Source organism: Melanotaenia boesemani, chromosome 5, assembly GCF_017639745.1.
Source record: "Melanotaenia boesemani isolate fMelBoe1 chromosome 5, fMelBoe1.pri, whole genome shotgun sequence".
NCBI lineage: Eukaryota > Metazoa > Chordata > Actinopteri > Atheriniformes > Melanotaeniidae > Melanotaenia > Melanotaenia boesemani.
In genome coordinates, this window is record NC_055686.1 from 37533341 (window position 1) to 37549094 (window position 15754).

The window sequence follows — 15754 nt, forward strand, 5'->3', positions numbered from 1 at the left end:
ATGTGGCCGTAGCCTAAATGAACTGTTGGCACAGTATTACAATATTGTGACGGGACAAGGAAAGGAATATGCACTTGCATTGCCCATACTTCATAGGTGCCTGAGTCATGTGATGAAGAATGCTAAGGACCTCTGCAAAAACAGTGAGTGATGTGTTTAATAAGAGCATATTATTTTGTCATATTAAAATATAATGGCATGTTGATTATATTAATTCTGTATTTTTCCTGTCCTCCTCACTAGTGCTCCTGCACACTATAAACTCTGCATGCACATCTTTGGGTTGTTGACCCAGGTAACAACTCTGAAAGAATTCGATGAAGTGCTGATTAGTGCTACTGTACTGCTGTCAAGCCGATGCAGTGGTAAAAATGTTGAGAAACATTTTCAAAATCTGCAGGTGCTTCTGACAGCAGCTGCACAACCAGACACTAAAGACCCGGATGTTGCTGAGGATGAGTTTGTGGTAGGTCATCATTTGTGTAAATGCGAAAACACATGTTATGTGTTCTTGAGTAAGATGAGGACACAAAATGAATATTTCTCTTTTCATAAGGAAATTCCTCCATGCACATAGAATATTAATCCATCTAATATTCCCAGGCACAACTGCATGGACACACAAATATTGCATTGTAAGTAACCTTTATTAATGGCATGAATGTGATTCTATCATTTACAGAGTGATTTGGGCCCTACACCATTTGATGAACACTTTAAAATTGTGATCCAGGGATCCCCACTGGACGAAGTTGGTGAACCAAATGCCTACTTCTGTCCCAACTTCATCCCCAAGTTGCAAAAGCACTTTCTCCCACAGGCTGTGCTGTGGTCTGGCTTACTGCTGGGTGAGTTAACATTTTTTTTAAAGCATGTATTATTATTCTTATTTTTATTAATGTTGTGTGTTTTTACTGCAGGGGACCTTGGGTGCCATGGGAGAGGTCAGCTCTATGAAAAGCTATCAAAGCGTTTCCAGAGAGCTTCCCAGACATCTGCACAGGTAAATGTAGTCTTAGGCATAAGCTAACCACCACTTTAAGATATAGCATGTTAATGCATACTAACATGATTTATATACTTTGCTGATTCTCGAGGGAAAATTGCACTTTATACTAATACTAATACTAATTTCACTAACGACATTATTGAACAGAATTACACCGCAGACAATAAAACCCAGGGCATAATGGAGAAGAGCCAATGGGACCTAAAAAAGATTAGGTTTCAACAGAAGAGGATGACCAGACTGGATGACTTTGTACAGACATACAAGGTCATGCATAGTGCACTACTCAGAGATTACCAAGACTCTCAGAAAATAAAGAGCAAGGTATGAATAAGAACCTGGATGGCTTTGTTATTTGTTAAAAGCAAGAGTTTCCATTTAAAGCAGTATTTACATGGTGTGCTTCTATTTAAACATATTAATGTGGTATTCTTAATGTGCATCAGAACCATTTTAAGTCTAGAATTACTAACACTCCTAACAACCGTAACCAAAAAGTTGTCACATGCATTAACAACATACTAGTACTTGCACACCTTAATATATTTATATAATCAGACAATGGAATTTACTATATAGCATTCATATTAACAAGACTTAGTGCAGTTTTTGTTATTATCCAGACTCATAGGGTAGATGTGGAACGGTGGAAACAGAAGAAGCAGAGAAGGAGAGGTGTATATGTTTCACCTATCTCCAAGCCCTTCCATTTCCAAAAAAAAGATATGAAGGTAAGGAAAGAACATGATCTAAATTTCTTCAGAGTGACACATTCTATCTTTCACTGGGTGTTTGAATTTTGTGCACTTGTCTGTATCACTTTCTTCACAACTTCTCAGCAGTCAACCATTCCTGATGTGCATGAACAGCAACCCTCCCCTCAACACGTGCCTTCACAGGTGAGTTAAGATTATGATGTACTTTATTTTTCTGTGTAGGAAAATTACATTTATTAATGTTTATAATGCACTGTGGAGTTAAAAATGCCAACAAATCTCCAACAAAAATCTTTTTTTTTAAAAAAAAATGTTATGCAGTTGACTTGAATAATCTGTTTATTTGAATTAGTTTGAGTTTTATTTATTTTTTATTTGAATTAGACTTTTCAAATACATGCCAGTTTGCCTTTGTCTAATGCATATAATGTGTTCAGTTTGATAAAGAAGGACCTGGCTTTGCAACAATGCCCAGTGACCAGAAGAAACTTCCAATTGATCAAGAAGAGAAGGTAATGATCATCTTCCTAAGTAATAATGTTACTTTTAAGTTTAAGTACTTTTAAGTGTACATATTTAGATAAGCTTCATGTTATTCCATAAAACTTCAAACAATTTCAAATATATTGTTGTATACATCACTTCATGTCTTATTCCTGTCTTCCTTCTTTATAGACTACTTAAATGTTTTTAACATTTAATTTTACAGCTTTTGTAAATAAAAGTTATATATAATTTATTACAAATATGTTAAAGCTGATCATTTAATAAGTTGTAAAATTGTTAATTTCTCTTTGCAGCTTACATCACTGTGGAAACGGAAGAACACAGAAGTGGTGGTCGCTGTGCTCCCCAGCCATATAAGGGGGAACAACCTGGTGATCCACCACACTGACCTACGAACACTGAGACCTCACCAGTGGCTGACAGGCGAGGTATACACAAAATACAAATCCAGCCATAACATTTTATTCATTTTTTTTTTGTCATGTTATTTGTGTTTTTGTTGGCTAATTTTGTGTCATATCTTCATCTGAATGATTGTCTTTAGGTTATTGAGGGCATCTTACACCTCTCTGCTCACCAGTACAAAACTGGAGACTCCATATACATTCTTAACCATTACACAGCAGGTGTGATACTCTTTGGAAAAAGAGATCAGCTCAGACGACATGCCATGCCAAAGGTACTTTTGTGTGTATGTGTGTGTGTGTTTAATACTAGCAAGATTTCACTCAAATGATTAAACTTTTTCTATTGTTTAAATAGACAAAATTTGATGATTATCAAGCTATACTCTCCTTTGTCAACACTGAGGGAGTCCATTGGAAGTTGCTGGTTAGTGATTGTTGGGAAACTTGTATTAAGATCCTTTATTTTTTTTATTCTTTCTTTGTTTGAAATTGCTCTGAAATAACATCACATTTGTTGCAGTACATACTGCCAGCCACAAGCTCAGTCTTTCTGGTGGACCCAGCAGCTAATTCAAAAGAACAGCAACAGTCTGAAGAAGCTGCTAAAAGAGTGCAGTAAGTCAGCAACTGAAAGATACAACATGTGCTACATGGTTGTTGTGCAGTGTTCCCCACTTGTCAGGATGACTCTCTGATGAGAAGTGAAGGAAAAACTGGATTACACTCACAATGGTCATTTAGATTTGTGTTATTGTGTTACTGAAGCAGTAGAAGTAGGTGAAAACCTCCAAAATAATACAAATAAGATTGTTTAATATTAATTTTTCAAATACAAACAGTATTTTAGCTGCTTTATAAGCACACCATTAAAGTAAATAATCTTCAACTTATGAAAGTATTTTAACAGAAAAAAATTATTGCGCTTATAGTTTTCAACTGCTAACAAAAAATCTTTTACAACTTTTATTATTTTTTAATAAAAATGTATGCTCTTGCCATAACATTTTTTCATCATTATTTAATTCAATTTTGTAAAAGAAAATTGCTTCATACATACATTCAAAATCCAAAATTGTGGAGCCTCACTGAACACAACACAAGCAATGACGTTACACACAGTACTAAGAGTTGACTGAAACAACAAGCATTGTATAGAAATTTTCGGAGATGAGAGTAAAATTTTCTCCTTTTCTTAAAATAACAGTAAGGCAAAGGCAGACATCTCCAATCCTGTAGTGCTGTAAAAGTTATTCTGTGCTTTGTGGTCTAAACGGTATTTTATTCTCCCTACATGTTGTAAAATAAGAGACTCTTCCACTTTGTTTCAAGGGACTTCTTCAAGATGAGAACAGTTTGCTATGGCAAGGAGAACTGGGGGACTATCAAGTGGAAAGGCACAACCATGCAGCATCCAGTTCAATGTGACAGTAGCAGTTGTGGAGTCATTGTCACCATGGTAACTCTGTACTTTACTTCTTCAACTATGATATCGTCTATTTATTTCTATATATGTTACTTGAGCAAGCTTCAGAGATATCTTCTTTCTGGCTTGTAATTTGCTTCTAAATGCAAATAACTCAGCACAGATTAAATTTTTTCAATATATGTGTTTGTTAGATGGCAAAGGCAGTGATGGAGGCCTTTCCTGCTTTGCCTGTACTGTCTTTTGGGACATCCAGGAAAGAGATGGCTTGTGAGAGGAGAAAGTTGGCTTTGTCTATACTTAATGGTTCAGGTTTGTAAGTCTCTTGTTCTTATGTTATATAATGTAAAAAAGTCATCAGTGAGTAGTTAGGGAGACTAACTTGCAATAATTAATGAATTATTCATTTAATACAATCCAATACTTGAAAACAAAAGGAACTACCTTTGAAACAGCCACATCCTCTGGCATTGGCAGCCTACAGCATCACTGTCTATATACATAAGCCCCAATCCAAACCTCTAATCTTACATAAACGCATAATGAAAATATTTAGTGTATCGGTTATTTCTTTGGTAAATCTAAGAATCAATATATATCATAGTTTGTATTAGGAGAAGAGGAATTTCAAAACAAATACAGTGTTCCAAGCAGACTGGAACACTTTAGTTTTGATTTATTGAAAATGAAGAAACTTTTTTTTTTTATGGTATCTGGTATCTTATCATGTCACTTCTAACCCCATCCCAGTCCTCCAATTATTACCAGAGTTGATTGAATTTAAGTAATATATTTGAAAATCCATGTATTATTGAACTGTAGTTCTGCTGCCAGTATAAAGCTAACTCTACTTACTGACATACAGTTTGTTCTTTTCTTGCAGTGTTTGATATGGAGAATAATTGCGCAATGTGCGCTGTCTCAAAGCCCCCAGGAAAAGGACCTCCCACCACTGATTGGGTGGGTGCTTGTACACTTTTGATTGAGCATTTATAATTAGGGTTCACCATATATTACCACAATAAGTAGAACATGTATGCTATCTATTAAAATGTGCAAATCAATTTGGTATATGTGGACAGTTACATTTTTTGGACAATTGCTCTTCTATTAATCTTCATGGAAGATTCTGGGATAATGATACTACGATATACTGTAAAGATACAAAAGTAACAATTTCTCAAGTGCATGGTAATGGCTTTAAAATGTACACATATAAAGAATAGAATATAAGTTGTGATCACACATTTTAATTTAAGGAAACAGACTTTTCTAATTATATACACAATGAAAACTTTAAGTTGATATTGATAATGTGTTTTAAATTTTTTTAGTCAAGAGTCATCATTCTAGGTGTTGGGAGATTTAGAGTGATCAATGATTTAATCAAATTAGATACAATACGGAATAATTTTCAACATAGGGTATATAGAAGAAATAGGAATGTATGATTGCTTGTGAGTTTTAGGTCACCTTTATGAGCCAGGTCCTGCTGCCGCCTTAACTGCTTGCTCAGGGGTCAGGCTCTGTCTTTCTGTAAAGTGTCTGGAGACAATTTCAATTGTGAAAGATACTGTATAAATAAAATTTAATTTAATTAAATATAGTTTTTATTTTAAAATTTATTTTATTTTACAGATACAGTGTGATACCTGTGAACGGTGGTATCATGAACAGTGCCTTGGGATGGACGAAAAGCAACTCCTAAAGGCCAGGGCAAGTGACTGGAGCTGCTCGGTCTGCATTTAGTGTAGAGCTCTGGCCACTGCATTCATGGGCGCTCAGTGAACAGTCATGCAGATCCCAACATGGAGCAAATAAAAAATTTGGAGAGACAGACCCTTTAGTACCGGCTACAGGCTAATTTGTGGGTTACATTAATCTTCTTGTTTACAGAAATCCAACAAAGCTCAGATTAAGTTATATTTTGAAATTTGTTAAGTGTTTGTGTGTGTTTTTATTGTATTAAAGGAATTCCAGTAATTGAAGCATGCAGTTAGTTCATCAATGATAGGTACTTTGACAGCTGATTACTCTGAAAGTACACAGTAGAAGACCTTCATATGACTTGTGGTGGTAGTAAACTAAGTACTGTATCTGAAAATATCAAAATCATTGACTACTTATGGACAGAAGATGTTTAATCTTTCCTCAAAGTTGGACAGAAATACATCAATTCGAACAATGATGGGTACTTTGACAGCTGATTACTCTGAAAGTACACAGTAGAAGACCTTCATATGACTTGTGGTGGTAGTAAACTAAGTACTGTATCTGAAAATATCAAAATCATTGACTACTTATGGACAGAAGATGTTTAATCTTTCCTCAAAGTTGGACAGAAATACATCAATTCGAACAATGATGGGTACTTTGACAGCAGCTCCGTGTGTACCGTAAATGTTAGTTGTAATGCGCATTCGAGATACAGGGGCGGCTGATTTGACCAAGCACTAGCAAACAGCGGCTGGCTTGACCGCAGTGCCCAGCCCGCCCCGTAATAGCCCGGCCGCCCAACCCAGGCGTCACCAGTGGCCTCACCCCCCGCCACGAGGCAACTTCTTTGATTTTCTGAAAAATAGATTTATCAACATTTTAGATTTTCACATGCATTTTTATGGTATTTGTCTCAGTTGTCCAAAGTAAAATATTCTATTGTGTTTATATAAAAATAAGATACATTTTTACAACTTACAAAAGTACATCAGCAACAGAGACAGCACTTCCATTTTCCTTTCTTAAACCTGTTGAGGAGTGCTGTAGTCATGCCAAGGCACAGCTGGTGGAACCATCGTTTGCATGAGTCACACTGAAGCTAAAAGGTAATTAACAAACAATCAAAACAACAAAATCTTATACATGGACTTAACTGCCTGAGTTCAGATAATCTGATCTTAAATTATAAAATCTTTACTCATTATCTGATAATAAAGGACTCACATTATTCTTTGCAAATGTGACATGGTAGATCAAGGCCATTTTAAAACTCACATTCACACCATTTTACTCATCTGGCAACTTGTGACATATTTCAAAATATACAAAATACTGATAATGTATAGATATGCTTAGCTCATGCTGATTGCATTGTAAAAACATGTGTTTTAGGAAGCAATCTTGTGGTAATCACCTTCTACAGCTGTGTTGTATAAAATAAAATAACTGACCTACACGTCTTTGGGCCACCTCCAGGGGGCGTGTCTGTTTCTCTCTTCATCAAAAACTGCAACAAAAAGCATGTACAGTATATTTCAATATAAAAGTTAAATTTCTATTAAATTGATTTAACTTTTCTTTCATTAACACACCAGAGCTCTCCAGAATCTCAGCTGCCATCTCCAGTCGCTTGGATGACATTGATTCTTTTGATGTGTCAATGTTCATGTCTTCGGGGACATAAGGGTGGTTTTCCACCACCTTCATGGCCATCTGGACCATCATGCAGAACATGTTGTGATTTTAATAAAAAATCCTGCATTAAACTGAAAGATCATGTGTTGACAGAGTACTATAATACATAAAATACTCACCTGCATCACCAATACTCCACAGCTGAAGGTGTCCTGTTATGTTATGTCCTGGTCTGGTTTATAACCCCACCTGTCCACTTTTTGTCCACCCAGTCACTTTTGCTGTGGCATGTCCTTCGCATCTTGAAGTATTCTCTAATTAAGAAAAGATATGTTTGCCCCAGATTACTTTATGTTTGTATGATAGTAATGGTAAATAGTAAATGGAATGCACGTATACAGCACTTTTATCCAAAGACCTAATAATTTGGCCTCTCATTCACCCATTCCCACACCAATGATGGGAAGCTGTCACATAGTGTGCTAGCACAACTATCTGTACCAATTACAATTTCAGTGTTAAAATATATCCAAAAGAAAATCTAAATCTAAATACAATAGCACAATTTAAATCTTTCCTTATACAAAATGTAATAAATAATCTTTTTTTATGATGAGCTTTTCATTTGAAACAATGGCCATTGCTGTCATGTTGAGTGGCATAGATATGTCTTAAAAGTATTTAAGATGATATTAAATTCCAGAGCTTAGAAAAGTTTGTACAAATGATGTATGGGTATTAATATTTTGAAGAAATAATTAAATACATATAATACAACATAAAAAATGCATAAATTTACTTTTACCTGAATCTGGTTGCGGCATGATCTGAATCAAGCTTTTCATTTTGTCCAGTAGGATCCACAACAAATACCTGGCTGCTTGGTGCATGCAGATACTGTAAAAAATGTTTAGCCTAATACAAAAAACTTGTGTTGAATGCTTGGATTAATTATCTCTACTATTGATGTAAAAAGACAATTGGATTATGTGTTCTTTGTATCTGCCTTGCAGAGAGCCATACATTTTATGTATGAAATCAGCTGGACGGAGGTACTTTTTCTTCTGCAGGATGGAATGTTTCACAATCCTGAACCACATCTCAACATGTCAGTTTGTTTCTAGGGTCTTCTGGGTTTCTGTTGTTCCATTGCTGACTCTATCTTTGGCATATCTAGACAGATTGCCAAGTAATACCCCACTCCACAGTGGAAATATGCCTAGATAGTGGTCAAAAAGAACATCCAGTATTCCAGGACAGGCATAACAGTTTTTGATCCCCGTTTCTGACTGCAATTCAATCTGACATTTTGTCTGGTGATAAACAGCCTGAAAGTCGCTGGTAAATGGAGATTGTCCAGATACTGTCTTTGCATTTCTGTTTGTTTCACATTCATGGTCATCATTGGTTCCTTCCACATGCCCGTCTTTAAAGTCTTTGATATGGCCTATCCACATGTCCAGACCTCTCTTGGCATGTTTGACCAGATCACTGTCCTCGGCTGCAGTGAAAAGCACACACATGTTTTTGATCCATGCTGGTACTGTTCAACAGCACAGCAAAGCAATGTGTGGCGTACTCCTGCAGTCCTTTGTCTGCTGTCTTTTTTCAAACCCATGAGAGACAGCTTTAAGAATGTGGGCAGAGCAAAGATGTCATACAGTGAACTTGTGAAGATCACTGCTGCACTTTTTCATTGCTACCACATCATGGGCTCTTTCAAGATAGGCAAAAATACTCTCCTTGTTGAAAGACAGTAGCATCACTATTCATTAGTGCCCAGCTGTAATCTGTCTCTACCTGCCTTACCCTACGTGATGTATACTTGGAAAGGTCTCTGACTGTTTCCATCAACCAATACGTAAGAGTTGGGATGGCATGTTCATTGGATACTAACTCAGAGATGGGGAGAGGTGGCCTATCTTTGTCCTTCCCTGGCAGTACAAGAGCATAGTAGAGTACTCTTTTTTTTATTAGGAATCTTTGAAACAACTCCGCCAGTAGCATCAAGGTGGAGGGTAACTGGCGTGAGTTTGAGATGCTCCACTAAAATCTGTATACTTGCATCCATGTATATATGAAGGCCAAATGGGTCCACCTGCAGGTTCTGTATGTAACCACCTGAGGAAATGTTGGTACTGCACTGTTACTGTGTTAGCATTAGTTCCAGCAAAACATCATCAGGGAGTCGCATACTTTTTTTCAGTTCAGATGATATCATTTTCAAGACATCCTTAGTTAGACTCCTTGTGATATTGCCTGCAGAAATTTCATCCTTGTGTGTTTTGCTGAGCTGGTGATAATGGTAGTTGCTCACACCTTTTTGAAGAGCTCTGGTAATTTCCCCTCGTCTTCTGTAGCTTGCAGGACGGAATTTCCTTTCATTTTTTGGATGGGTGACTTCACCATATCTGAGCACTTTGATTGTTATGTTTTCTTTCATAGTTCCAGGCTTTTGTTTTCTTATGAACACATACAACGCTTTGCATCTCTTAAATGTGCACACTGCAGATACATGTAGGAAGGGTGAGATTACAGCAAGGGTTGATTTGCATGAACTCTTTGGACAGTATGTCTGTCCATGGTGGCCTAAGGCTTGTTGTGCCTGGCAAAGGTTTTATTTTATTCCATGCCCTTCTTTTAATAACAATGTTGAAAACCTTAGGTCCAGGTTTTGTTGCTCTAAACTCTACCGATTTCAGAGAGCCTCTGTCATCCTTTCTTCTCCCTCTGACGTTGTCTATCTCTTCTTCTGTATCACCTGGTAGATTCTCCTCTTTTACTTGTGTGTCACTTTCAGCAGGGGTAGGAGAGCATCTCTCTTTCGTTCTTCTACCAGTCATTTCTTTCTCTTGCTGCTTCTCTCCTTGTTTCATCAATACCTGTCCTCTAATCTCTCTTCTGTTTTGGATCCATATACCACACAACCATTTACAAAGTTTTTCTGAATCAGCATTAAAAAGCTGCTGAGCTAAAAAAGACCATGTTTCCGAATTAGTTGTAATTTTCTTTTCTCCAAAGCCATGTGCAACAAATGCCTGTATCACTACATTTATCCCTCCTGCTTTTTTCCAGAGATCTGTTTCTGCTCTTTGTCCTTTCTTTAATCGCCCCATGATAATCCAAAAGGACAATATGTTGTACAGAGGAAATACACAGTTAGTGTTCTGCTGCTTCATCATGGTCTGAACGAAAACAATTTAATGGGAAATCTGACCTCCTACATAACATAACCACCCATGATAATAACATGTGTGTTGCATACGACTATATAAACACCACACCATGAACAAGTAAACCACACTAAAGAAGGGAAATAAACCTTTGACTCAGTACAGCCAAAAGGCAAGAACTATTGTACTCAACTACAGACAACACAACCACAACATCATCACTATTGAGGTGAACACACACTGACTTATTTCCTGTCACATGCATAAGCTATACACTGAAATGGACAAGTAACATTATTAAGGACATAAGTAAACTCTGTCTAACAAGCATTGACAGCTGAATTGTGGATTATAATCAGCTGCAGCATGTGCAGAAATAAGAATGATTATATATGAATTTGGGATAAAAAAAATATCTTACCCTATAGTTCTGTTGGGGTTATACAAAAACAATGACAGCTATAAATTTATACCACTGTATCAATCATATTTGATACGTCAGGCATTTATGGTAATTATGCAACAAGAATATTTCTTTTAGAAACTAAAACAAATGGGGTCCACTGCATTTACAATATTTTAAACATTTCAATTGGTTTGATTTGTTATTTTTTTCAAACAGTAACCTGTTTACAAGCGTATTGGTCATTGTATTATATTGCCTTGTGGTAGAAATTGCCTTAATTTCCTCTCAGAATTGAAGATGATAACACACCTTATAATAGCCAATTAATGTTTTGTGTGAAAACTGATGAGCTATGTCAATAATTAGCAGGGAAGTCATTGGAAGATCCAAGTGATGAGAGCAAGTTGTATAAACCTAAAACATAAACACACCAAATGTATATTAATGATGACATTTCAGTCTTTAATTAGCTTAATTAAATAATGAAAACATTTAATTTGGTATTGGGTTTGGCATAATGCAGACTGCATCATGAAATGCAAACAATAACTGAGGGATTTACAATTACTTTCTAAACCTGCAGTATCATATTAGATTTACACATTTTTGACGTAGTTTTACTATAAACTTTGATATGCTTCAATACAGTAAATATTCATTTGGAAATATAAGCTACAAAATAAATAGTACTCTTACTGTAACTTCGTTAATTTCAACCAAGATTTCAGACCCAAACGCTTGCTAGTTGTTCTGGGATGGCAGCCATTTTGGATTTGGCTTTGAAAAGCTACTGTTTGCAGTAGCATCTATGGGCAGAGAGTATTGTTCGGAAACAAATACTGTGAGTTCTATCTAAAAGATTTACTAGAATTTGCACTGACTGCTCAGGTTTGTCCTTTTTTTAAAATCTATATTTTCCTATAATTTTTAAAAATCTTGTAGATTTTATATAGGCACATGTTTTGATTGTTTGTCATTCTCATATATTGTGAAATTTTGTAAGATATTGTAAGAACAAACCGGTCTTTTGAATGGCTCTTTGAAAAGAACAACTCCTCAAGATCCGGCTCCCTTCAAAGAGCCATAAATCCCATCTCTACTTTGAGCACTAGCTGAAGGGCAGGTTGCATGCGATGAAGGTCGCCTATAAAAAGGTAAAGCCCAGGGTCCAAGTTTCTTGGCTGTCTGTTCCTCAAAATATCACTCAAACAGAAAAACAAAGACAAATATTTAAATACTCCTGCTGTCTATCCATTCCAAGCCGAGAACGTTGCATATTGCCTCCATGTCTTTGCTGTAACTGTGGTGGCGGTGAGGACCCAATTACAAGCAGTCAGGACAGGAGGCAGAATCGGTGAAAGGTTTATTTCCCAAAACTCAAGACAGGGAACCACACAAGACAGGGATAATCCATACAACATGTACCGCATATGACCACATAAGAGGATCTGACAAGGATTGACTGAAAACCAAGGACATATATACACGGAGGGAGTAATGGGGAACAGGTGAACTGGATGAGTAATTAGACCAGGTGTTCTAACGAGGCAGAAACAGAAACCACAGAGCACACAAGAAAAAAACTAACAAAAACCAAAAACCCAAACCATGATCTCATAACAGAAACTAATGACAGAAACCAGAACCACAACCCAAAAGTACAACCAGAAAATGAAGAACATGACCCCCACACAGCCCATGATCTCATTCTGCAGCTAATCTGGCAAATAGTTGCAGCCTGGTCTCATAACTTCCCTTTAAGTGACAGATTTCTAGTCATGACCTGCCGGTTTTCTTCTGTAGCCGTTTATTATGTTTTCAACTTTTATTTGTTTTTTTTTTTGTCATTTTATTATTTCTGTCTTCCTGTTTTATTTTGTTTTTCTCATGTGTATTCTTTGAGCTTTACTTCTTGTTTCCTGCTTCCCGTCACTAATTACTCACACACACTTGCTTCTTCTTTTGTAATTAGTCCTTCTGTATATATGCTCCAGGTGGTACTTTTATTCAGCTAATTGTGTGTTAGTTGTGTGGTCTCGTCTACAGTTGTGGCTTTGGTTTAGTTAAACCTCCATCTGCTTCTGGTGTTTCAGTCCAGCATTTTGGTCTCACTTCCTCATCTTCAGCTTCCACAATCCATGACATTTCTTGCACAGAGTTATGGAAACTTGATTCATTACTAGTTTGTTGTTGCTCCTCTGAAGTCTTACATGAAGTGATAAAGCTCACTGACATCATCTAAACTTAGCACAGCAAGTAAGGAAATTAAGGCTTGGCCGATTATTTCTCCCCTTTAATCATGCCAATTATTTTATTATACATTATTGAAACGCCTGGTTAGTCACCTTGCAACCTTTACAGGTATAACTTGCAAGGACCGTGCTCCTGTGGAATGAGCAACACCGTTAGTCCAGAGATTAACCCAAACTAACACTTGTGGGATCAGCAAGGGCGAGCTGTCGCTCCTACAGTGACCAACACAACCACACTGGTTGACCTCCAACAACTCCTGTTAGAGGAATGGGACACCATCCTACAGCAACGTGTGATCAGGCTGGTGACATAATGCAAAAACTGACCATAATGTGTTGTTCGTTTCTGTATTGCAGTGGGAGAGTACAATTATCAAATCCACCAGTTAAATTAAAACAAGATCACCAACGTGAGAATATTACAGGGGATTTTGGCACATTTTTGGTGGGGTAGTACCCACATGTTTAACAGTGTTCATACCACAGAAACAGTCCTTACCAGTTATACTTTGTTGTAAAGGTGACTAATCATGCTTTCTAATGATTTATAATTAAACAGCAATTGGTTTTATTACAGAAGAGAAATAATCAACCAACAACAAATTTCTTTACTTTTTGTGCAACGTTTATATATCTTGACTCCAACTGCTTTCAATAAATGATTATTTTACCAAAGCAAGTAACAGGATAAGTATCCATGCAGCATCCATGCAGAATAGTGTCCAATGAAGAGTAAATTATATAGATCCCAAGAATAGTTTGATCACATATTTTGTAACATTTGATTACATCTAATTTTAGTCTGGATCTTAATTGTAATTCTACCCTTTATTCTAAACACCACTCCCCAGCCATTTAAAAGGGAGAGAAGTAGACTATAGATCATTATCAACTTTTGTCTCACAAAGACTTATCATTTAAACATGATTTTGAAAAGACGATGGAGGAAATACATGTTTTCCCCCTAACTTTATTTAAAGACTGAGAGATGATGAGGAGTGAGTGTAAGCATGAATGGTTGTTTGTCTCTCTGTGTTGGTCCTGCTGTAAAATGACAACTTGTCCAGGATGAACTCTGACACAACCCTGAACTGGAACAAGCATTAAAGAAAATGAATGAATGAGAAATGACAGGAGCAATGACAGGAAATGAGGAGCGTTTTCACCTTTTATATATAACAAATTAAATTTATAACTATTAAACAGTTAGATTTTACAATCCAGCTGCAGTAAAATCTGACTCCTCTACTGCCAGTGAGCCACTCACTGACCCACTGGCAGTGGTTTTAGGGGTGGTGGCAGCCTAATGTCTTCTCACCAAATGGCAGGGTCTCTTACTGGCCTTTTTACTCCAGGAAGTGGTTCAGTATGACACTGACCAGCTGTTAACCATCTCAGTCCAGGACCAACAAGTAAGCTGGGCAGTTTTACCATCGTTCTTGGACCCAGTCCATTGTCATTGTTCAATAATTAAACACACACACAAAATATAAAAAACACAACAAAAGTAACCAATAAATGTGGACTTTGCATCAAAATGCACCCTAAATTTCCACAGGGGGGCAGTGTTGGACAAGTTTCTGTAAGACAAGCACAAACCAGTATTGCATTTAAAGCAACACTAACTAACTTCCTGACCTCACGCTTCGCTGTCGTTTTGATGACAAAATGTTATTCATTATGCAGACTCCTGGGGCTGTCATTGTCCTCCAGTGTCCCAAGGCCGAGAAACTGCACTTAACTATATATTTTTTTATTTTTTCTTCCAGCACAGACCATCACATGTCCGTTGCATTTTGCTTTATGGCGCTGTGTAACACACCAGCAAATGGATCTGTGACTGAAAAAAATTCTAAATGTCTGGTCAGAGTTTTGGGAGATCAACTCTCTCTACAAATCCTGAAATTAAATGGTCAAAAGTCACCATGAGAGTGAGACTTGTGCAGTTTATGGAGATAAAAAGACAAGATGTTACATTCTGTAAATAACCAGGTTCGTCATTTAAAAGCAGACAAAATTTTACAAGAAGAGTCTCTTAGTTGTTCACTTATTTACCTCATGCTGCATTTAAAGTGGAAAAAATTATGCTTTGGACCAAAAAAAAAGAAAAAAAAACAAAAACAAACAATATATATATACATATATAATATAATGTAAAATTGTCCCCTCGCCCTCCGTGGGCGGTCTCTCATCCATTCAAGCTCGGGTCCTCTACCAGAGGCTTGGGAGCTTGAGGGTTCTGTGCAGTATCTTTGCTGTTCCTAGGACTGCTCTCTTCTGGACCGAGATGTCTGAGGTTTGTCCTGGGATCTGCTGTAGCCACTCTTCCAGTTTGGGGGTTACTGCCCCAAGTGCTCCGATGACCACGGGCACCACTGTTGCCTTCACTTTCCAGGCCTTCTCAAGTTCTTCTTTCAGGCCTTGTATATATATATATACATATATATATAAAAAGAGTAATTTAGTAATTTTCTTGTTCAATTTAAACATTATATAATTTATATTTCCTA

The 15754-nt window shown here is 36.8% G+C and overlaps 1 protein-coding gene across 1 annotated transcript; it reads left to right on the forward strand.

The window, feature by feature from the left end:
- Window positions 1-783: 783 nt before the first annotated feature.
- LOC121639345 lies at window positions 784-6540 on the forward strand. The gene is made up of 14 exons (XM_041984506.1): window positions 784-848; window positions 921-1003; window positions 1157-1333; window positions 1633-1740; window positions 1849-1908; window positions 2163-2237; window positions 2526-2660; window positions 2777-2911; window positions 2995-3063; window positions 3160-3254; window positions 3969-4095; window positions 4257-4374; window positions 4946-5022; window positions 5701-6540. The coding sequence occupies exons 3-14, from the start codon at window positions 1190-1192 to the stop codon at window positions 5809-5811; spliced, it is 1254 nt and encodes a 417-aa protein (XP_041840440.1). The 5' UTR covers window positions 784-848; window positions 921-1003; window positions 1157-1189; the 3' UTR covers window positions 5812-6540.
- The last annotated feature ends 9214 nt before the right edge of the window (window positions 6541-15754 follow it).